This window comes from Chelonoidis abingdonii, chromosome 2 (assembly GCF_003597395.2).
Source record: "Chelonoidis abingdonii isolate Lonesome George chromosome 2, CheloAbing_2.0, whole genome shotgun sequence".
NCBI classification, from domain to species: domain Eukaryota; kingdom Metazoa; phylum Chordata; order Testudines; family Testudinidae; genus Chelonoidis; species Chelonoidis abingdonii.
Window position 1 is genome coordinate 135552568 of NC_133770.1, and position 9199 is coordinate 135561766.

General features: G+C 42.5%; 1 protein-coding gene across 1 annotated transcript in view; it reads left to right on the plus strand.

Annotated features, from left to right (window-relative positions):
* Positions 1-7099, plus strand: part of ANKRD33B (ankyrin repeat domain 33B) — a 108596-nt gene extending 101497 nt beyond the window's left edge. The window contains exon 4 of the mRNA XM_032796347.2: positions 6249-7099. Within this exon, the coding sequence (XP_032652238.1) occupies positions 6249-7099 (851 nt within the window). The remainder of the gene's footprint in view (positions 1-6248) is intronic.
* The last annotated feature ends 2100 nt before the right edge of the window (positions 7100-9199 follow it).

The following is a 9199-nucleotide window of genomic DNA, read 5'->3' on the forward strand; positions in this document are numbered from 1 at the left end:
TATCGAATTTAGCGCTACTCCTCTCGTCTGGGAGGAGTTCCAAAATCGATTTAAGGAGCCGTTTAACTCGATATTAATGACGACGTCATGTGAACAGGTACATCGGCCATTAAACCGATTTAAAGTCGCAGTGTAGACCTGGCCTATGAAAGGACATAAAGGTTGCACACGCCACCTTCCCTCTTCCCTCTTTGAGCAATGTCTCAATATGCACACACTCACACTGGCCTTGGCACTATAAGATTCAGATCCTGGCACACAATCACACACTTAGCCAACTCCCCAGAAAGAACATCGAACATATACTTGTTAAGAACCCTTCACACCTTTGATAGCCCTTTACCCTGAGGGTACATCTACATTGCAGCTGTGTGATTCCCAGCTCCTGTAGACTTCACGCTAATGCACTAAAAACATCAGTGTAGCTGGGGTTGCATGGGCAGTGGCTTGGGCTAGCCGCATGGTCCCCCTAGGTCCATGCTGGGCAGATAGCCCAAGTCACTGCCCGTGCTGCCCTGGCTACACTGATATGTTTAGCATGCTAGCTTGAGCAGAAGTACCATGGGTACATCTATGCGAACTGGGAATAACAGTCCCACCTCAAATGTAGATTATACCATATGTCATGCTGTCTGGAGTAGCTCAACACTGAGAGCACTAACTTCAGGGAAGATCCCCCCCAAATGTGTAACAAATGTGAACTCCTGGATCACTATAACAGTCTTATCATGGAGTCACAGACAGTACCCTTGGCCTCTCCAGTCTATCTTACCACCCAGGCAAGATGGCCTTAGTGATAAATGATCACTTTCGCCAAAAATTCACACCATATTCAGGTTGCTTCCAGTCCCAAGAGACCAGTCACTTACCCCAGATCTTACACCAAAGACAAGGCTTGTAGCCAATCCTGTAATGAACTATCTAAAGATTTACTAAATAGGAAAAAGAAATGAGAGTTATTTACAGATTATAGCAAGCAAACATATACACGCAAATGAGTTATTATCTATATCCTAAGAGTTACAGTGTTTTAGTGATCTGTCAATTCAAAGTGTCTTTCGGAGCATACCTAGGAGGTTAACCCTGGGAATCTCTGGCTTCAGTTTGGTGTCTGTATCCCTCTCAGAGTTCAGACAGGAAAGAAATGGAAAATTTTCCTGTGACTTGTTAAGTAAGGTAAAGTCTAGCAGGGATATGTATCATACTGTTAATGCTGAAAAGGTGCAGTATGCAGGAATAAGCTTATCTTGTGAATATAGTAGGGATACAAGAGTACAAGGGAACCTAATGATTTGGGTACCTTAGCTCTGCATTTCCATACTTTCCAACTATTTAAGAATAGTTTTACAAGTAGCTTATGTTAAAGGACCGTTGAAGTTTTCAAACATTTGACAGCCAGGAAGCTTTAAGATCTTCCTCTGACTGCCCCCACCCCTCCACTTAAATTACTGAGATGTATTTACATCATTAATTTCAGTGTTGTAGGGTGTTTTAGACTGGCAATTTCAGCTATGCTTAGATGTAGTGCATTGTAAATCCTGAAGCTTGCTAGTCCTACTGAATAGCAAGCAAGTAAGTAATCAGAAAACAATTTTAAGAAATTTTGTGATAGCATTCTTCAAAGCCATGGATTCCATGATTTTCCATTGTTTGCTTTATTATCATGACTTTCCCTTTCCCCTTTCCTATATAGGACTAAAGTGGTATCATTGCTTCAAAGGATGTTGTTGGTATGGTGACATGTCCCCTATGTGCACGTATATATGTGAACTTCACTTAAAAACTACTTGTTTACAAAATCAGACATAAAAATACAAGTGTATAGGCACCCTCTTACTGAAAAATTGCTGACTTTCTCATTTTTATCATATCATTATAAAATAATGTAATTGGAATATAAATATTGTACTTACATTTCAGTATATAGAGCAGTATAAACAAGTCATTGTCTATATGGAATTTTAGTTTGTACTGACTTCGCTAGTGCTTTTTATGTGGCCTGTTGTAAAACTGGGCAAATATTTAGATGTGTTAATGTAACACCTGGAAGACCTCTGTGTACCCCTGTAGATTATAGCCCTGTATGCTAATGTAAAGAGGTGCCTGCCCTGTAGTGCCCACTGCTGGCTAAGTGTGGCTTTGCTGAGGCCTGCCTCAGTTTCCTCTTCACTCAGACCCCTCAAAAAGTCCTCACAGTCCAGCTGTTCATTCCTCTCCCTGGAGCCAATTTATTAAGTCCTGCACAAAGTTTTTCAAAATAGAACTTAAACCTACAAAGTCTTCACCCCAGGTTCAGATGGTCACAGCTCCTCCTCCCTGAGAGTCTGGCTTCCCTTCAGACTTCAAACACTCTTCTGCTCCAGTTCCAAGATGGGCACAGCCTTCCTCTCTGAGAGTCTGTTTTCCTCCCCTCCTAACACCTGTTGCTTGGAGTATGGCCTTCTCCACAGGCTTTCCTGCTGGTGTCTTCCTGCAGGACTCAGGGCCCTGCGGCAGCCTTATGCCATGCTGTACCTACAGGCATCTGTCAACCTGTACCTGCAGCCATCTCCCTCTTTATAAGGCCCAGGTGCCTTCCCTTAAGCCCAACTGGGCAGCAGGTAATCATTCCATGTGCCCTGGACCCTGCTTCCTCTTAAAGGGATCAGTCACCCTGTGACAGCAAACCTTATAATGAGGATGATCAAAGCACTATGGAGTAATTTCTGCTGTAAATCATAACCAGAAAGTATTTACTGTGCATGTGTGTTAGTGATATTATTAGTGTATTATTACCAGGGTGGGATAGCTCAGTGGTTTGAGCATTGGCCTGCTAAACCCAGGGTTGTGAGTTCAATCCTTGAGGGAGCAATTTGGGGATTGGCCCTGCTTTGAGCAAGGGGTTGGATTAGATGATCTCTTGAGGTCTCTTCCAACCTCAATAATCTATGATTCTGTGACACTGGCAATGCAAGACCTCAGTACTGGAGACTAACCAAGTTTCCAGCCTGCTTTAATACTGGATGTAGAAGTTACATGGGGGAAACTATAGGGAAAAATGCAATGAATGATTGGAGCCTGATTTTCAGAGTGGCTGTTCTTTCTGAAAGTCAGGGTGTTCAGGTTGGGAACCAAAATACTGAGGCAGCCACAGTCATTAGCCACTTTGGAAAATCTTGGCCATAATGTTTAATCTTTAAAAAATATGAATGTACTTTTTGGAATGTAAGATGAATATTAAAGCAGGTTAATTACTGTTCTGCAGTTACTTACATTGGGCTGCCGCACTGCCAAGGTCACAACTGATATCACTTCTTGGCAAGATAACCACCACCAGCAGCAGAAGACATGCAGAAATGCCAATTGTGATTAAAAATGGAGGGCCAGATAGTGCTAACTCCAGTGAAACCATTGGAGCAGCTGTGGATTTACACTGGTATAATAGAGCAGAATCTGGACCTTAAATAATACATTTCATAGTGTATGTCCACAAGGCCAAACCCTGAAAGTGAAAGTGTTGCCTGGTTGAGAGCTTCAGAGTTGACCTGACTAGAGTTCTACTTTAGCACTCTCATATTACTTAACTGAGCAAAATGGGTGCAGTTTTGCTTGAGGATTCCATTTAATTAAAGTCGGTGGGGCCGGTATTTTTTAAAAGAGATGAATATTTAACCAGAATTTTAGATCCTACTTCTTATTAATAGACTTGCATACATTGAGAAGAAACCCATAGTTGTTTGTCTATTCTGTCACCAATCAGATAGGGTAAAGGAGCAATGCAGGAAATGTGAGATTTACAACTGGATTTTAATGAAAAAAAAATTCATAGTACCCTGAGCATTTTTATTCAGAGGTCTGAAATTCTAATTAATTGGAACTCTGATGCTTTGGCAGCCCAGCACAAACACAGCAGCAGTGATATCAGTTTTGCGGATAACAATCTCTTGAGACATGAAACCTCATTAACTGAATATAATATTCATATCCCAAAGTGACACATCTACTCAAATTAGTTGCTTGAAAAACAGGATTCAGGACATGATTTAATATGAGGAAAATGAGGACTAAGGGCAATGCACACATTTTCTAAAAGAAGACTCGTTAGATCAGCCTTAAATCTGAATGACAAATAGTTCAATAAGACTGCCATAACCTTTGAAAAAGGGCTTGAATATTGATGTCTGGTCCAACTGGTAAAGTCCCTAGAAATTTTGTTGAATGAGGAATTTGTTTAGGAATGTTTCTGGATTTGCAAAGTAAGTCAGTAGCATCTTAAGAAGAACTTGTGTCACACAAGATTTCATTAGATGAGACATAAAATCAGCATTGAGTATGCTGCTAAAAGATTTGGATCTCTGTATTTGGTAAACTTCTTTTGTGAGATATAGCTCTAAGAAGAGCTGGGAATATGTCAATTTGTATTAATAGAATCTGAAATCATAGAAGAGGCAGCACGAATGGTCAGCTCAATGGACCCCTGTAAATGGTCTCTGATCAGTTTGGACAAATGTATCTGAGTAAGAAGAAACAGTGTATTTGACTGTGGTTTAGAGACAGAGCACAGCTCTTCCATGATTCTACATCTGGAATATATCTGGAGGCAAACACACTTGGCTTTGTGTTGCCTGTTTGCAAACAAATCCAAGTGGAGATGGCCTCACAAATTGGTTAACCTGTTTAATCATATATCAGAATAGCCACCTCCCCTAGCATTGGGTCTGGCTGGATGATCTGCCCTGGAATTGTTGATGTTTTTAGTTGTGTGTGTATGTGGTTTTGGGGGTGGAGGGGAAATGTGGGTGGGAGGTAGGCCATCAGCAAACTTGATCCGAAAACCCAGGGCCAGTTTAAACACATTCAGAATCCACACCATGTGGTTAGGGGCCCTGTCCTATGTAATAAATCATTCCCACCCCCAGCTTACTAGTAAAATGTATGTTGTATGAACACAACAAATAAACAACTCCCATGCAATTTCCTATATTCCTAGAGAGACCTAGGTAAGTTGGAGAGGAGAAGAAGTGTAGGCACAGGAGGGGCTAAGGAAAGGTTGGGAGTCCAGGGACAGTCAGGATAAGGGGACAGGCTGAGAGAGGGAAAGATGAAGGAAGAGGAGGCTGGTGTAGGGGAAGAGAATAGGGGTTCAAAGACAGACAGGCTGATGGGGAGATGAAGAGCAGACTAAGGCCAAACATCATGGCCTCTATCATAGTCTTGTTGACCTCTTTACAGCTTTTGATACTGTTAACCAGATTCTTCTTGAAATCCTGTCCTCTGTTATCTTTCAAGATATTGTCCTTACCCTGCTTCCGCTCCTGCTTCTCTGGCTGCTTCTGCAGTGTCTTATTTGGTGAGTCCTCCTCTTCCTGCCCTCACCTTCTTTCAGGGGGGTCCCACAGAGTTCCATTTTGGTCCCCTCCCCTTCTTGCTCTGTACCCTGTCTCTGATGATCTTCTCTGCAAACATGGGTTTAACTATTACCTTTATACAGATTCATCAGAGATCTACTTCTGTTTGCAACCTGTCTCCCTCCATCTTAACCACATCTTGGCCTATCTTTCTGATGTCTCCTTGTGGGGTCTGGCCATCAGCTGAAACTTAATATGGCTAAAACTGAGCTTCTGTTCTATCACCCATGTTCTCCCTTCTCCCTTCTTTATCTATCAGAGTGGACAGCACCATCTTCCTCCCTGGCACTCAGGGTATGTCTACACCAGAAATGATCCAGTGGCACAGCTGCACCTGCACTGCTGTAGTGTAGACATTTACTGCAGAGACAGAAGGGGTTCTTCCATTGCTATATGTCTCTTTACTCAGTAGTGACTGGTCCAGATATAGGAGAACAGTCTGCTATTGTTACCAGTTTCTCCGTTAGCTCAAGTGGGCAGAGGACTGTGCTGTGGATCTAAATGTTTCAGTCCTATTTGTGACCAATGTGGGGGAGGGGGGGTCAGTATGATTCCACATGGGTTGTGTGGTGGTTTTTGTTTTATTTTTGTGGTTTTTCTTTTCAGTGTGCTGTTTAAAAATAGGAATTTATATACAAGAAAACTACATTAAAAACAATAAAGTTGCAAAGTCAAGCACTCAAAAGTCAGGAAATTCCAGAACTGTGTGTGTGCATTATGATACAGTCTTCAATTACATAATCACATATTATTTTTCTTGACAGGATCTCTGCTTCATTCAGTTTTGACTATGGCAGTGGGAGATGAAGTGTGCACTATATAACCGATAAACGCAAATGTTTTTCCTTTCTCTCCTTTAAGGGGCAGATGTTCATGCGACTGACCCAAGCCGTGGAATGACTCCACGGGAATGGGCTTGTTACACAGGAAGATCAGAAGCTGCTTTCCTCATGCAGAGGCTGATGGACAGGCCATGCCCTGAGCAGTTTTGTGATCAGTATAAGTCAGAATGGCCAAAGATGAAGGAACTTCTTGCCAAGGCCACAGAACCAAAAAGCTGTTTGCAGAGGATCTCAGAGGGTGTAAGGTCAGCAATGTCATTCAGGGCTTCCTGTGGCCCTGAAGAAGATGGCGTCCTTGACCACATGGTTAGGATGACTACAAGTTTAAACAGCCCCTTTATTGCCATATCTTGCAGGACTGTGTGCCCAGGGAGCCCACCCTGCGTGGGGAAACGCACACTGGCTGTGCAGGAAATCCTTAGGAAGCAGAGAGCCCAGGATATCCGATCTCAGGATAAAGATCACGTTAGCAGCTATGAGAAATTATTTCAGAACTCCAGAGTCATGTTAATCCCCAAAAAGAAGGACCGGCGGGCTAGTCTGCAGCCCCTCAGCCTCACAGTAGCTCAGATGAACACTGTGGTCACAAGAAAAGGAAGCCTCCTGCCTCTGCACCTACTGAGAAGGAGCAGTGTGAGGCCAGGATTTGTCATCCCCAAAGTCCGTGTCAACAAGGCTCCTCCACCCACCTACCAACCAGAGAAAGTGAGGAGGAAGAGCAGTGCCAAAGATGGCACTTATCTACAGATTCCCAAATGGAGATACAAAGAGCTAAAGGAGGAGCGGAAGAAGGCAGAGGAACAAGAGAAGAGGAAAGCAGCAGAGGCTCAGAAACTGAGGCAGGAGTCTCCACAGAAAAACAGGACATGACTCAATGGTGGGGATATCAGACATTCCATTGTTAACAGACTGTGCACATCAAAGTAGGGCCAACTAAATTGAATAATGGCCCTATGGCACTGAAATAGCACATGGGCTATCACTGACTGTATCTGGTGGAGTGTGAGGAAATCTTGGGGTTGAAGTGTAAAAAATTGTTTGTTTGCCCACTGGCAGAAAATTAAGGTGGTGATTTTTTCCCAAGATTAACAGCTGAGAAACAGCCTTCATGGCACATATGCATGAAAGGGCCACGTTTTGTGTTCATTTTCTGCTGGATAAAATTAATGGCTTCAGTTTTTGATACTAGTCACTCTCCCTTCCCCTTTGGTAGGACCATATGAATTGCAATGCTTTGTAATAATAATGAAGACCACAAAGAGTTTCAGGTATGCCACAATCTTGGTACAGTAGGTAATGAATCCGGGGCTATATGTAATGCATATCTTTTTGAATATGATAAAGCACTTTATGATTAACATTTTAATTCTGAAAACCAGAGTTTAAGACATCAAAGGTATCAAACACTACACATGTACTGTCTGAATGAATGTGATTCTTAACGCTATTGGTTTTACTCTTTGAAGATAAAAAATGGCTGCACATCTAATATATATGCTGTCTCAACAAGTGAGATAATCAGATCCTCACTTAATGTAAATCAACCTGGTTCCATAAACGTCAATGAAGCTACACCCATTTACACCAGCTGCGTATTTGGCCCAATTTTTTAATGTCATGGTCAACTTTAAGATTTCCCTCCTCCCTTACAGTTTTTCCTTTACTTGCTATCAGCCTTCTTCTCTTTTGTCTCAGGGAATGTGCTACTCCACTCTTGGATCATTGCATTTACCTACAAAATCATCGGATGGTTGAAGGTCCTTTTACTAAATCTAAGTTTGCCCCTTGGGAATGGTCCAGTGTACAGCCAGAAAGGACCAGATGATCACTCAAATAATGAAATCGTCTTCTCCTACCTTCAAGAAGTAGATCATGGATAGTGAGTGCAGAAGTACTCTATGAAAATAATCAAAAAGGTCATATGAGGCAGCCCATTCACCAGCATTGGGAAATCCAGGATAGTCATCCTGGTGAGGCTCTGAGATAGTACATCACGGGTGCCAAATGGGTAGTGCTGCATCTACCATCTCCATCCCAGTCCTTGGAAAATCATTTCTTAATATCAAATTCACAGCAGGAATCACCCAAGTTGTTCTTAAACTGGCAAATGAAGAGCAGTGTGTCAGGCATATTGTTCCATACCTTCCTGGATCCCATAAAACTAATAAAGGATGCTGCATAAGGTAGCTTTACTAGCATCAAAGCCCTGTGACTTTCAGAGCAATTCCCTAAGTCCCACACATAATCCTAGCTGTAAAGTTAGAACGTGAGTGGCATTTATGGCCACAGAAATGCACCGTTCCTGTATGCACATAGCCCTTTTGAAACTCAGAATTTGCTTAATTGGGCAAAGTTTATTTCAGTCCCTATTAAGGTTATTTTGGTTCTAGCAAGAGGAATGTGTAAAGGGCATAGAAACCACTTGTAAGTTTAGGAATTTTCTATAGATTTTTTTTTATATATATAGCAAGTTAGCTGACAAACTTTGGTAAGGGCTCTGTGCTTGCTACTTGCAATAGAAAGATAGTGTTAATAGTAGTATTCAAAAGAAAACAACAAGGCATACAGTAAATAATGCATCTATGTTTTTATATTTCCTTCCATTTCAAAAGCACTGTATTGCTCTGTGTTCATTTCACTGTGTTGCTCTGCATTCAAGACTAGATAGAACTTAAATGAGAATATTACTGAAAATGTTAATGCATAGGTAACCGGCCTTCACTATTCTCTACCGCAGGGGCAGGCAAACTTTTTGGCCTGAGGGCCGCGTTGGGTTTTTGAAATTGTATGGAGGGCTGGTTAGGGGAGGCTGTGCGTCCCCAGACAGCCAGGGGTGGCCCGGCCCCTGGCCCCTATCTGAGCCCCCTTACTTTTTGCCCCTTGATGGCCCCCCCAGGACCCTGCCCCATCCAGCCCTCCCAGCTCTCTGTCCCCTGACTACTGTCCCAGCCCCCTGCCCCTAACTGCCCT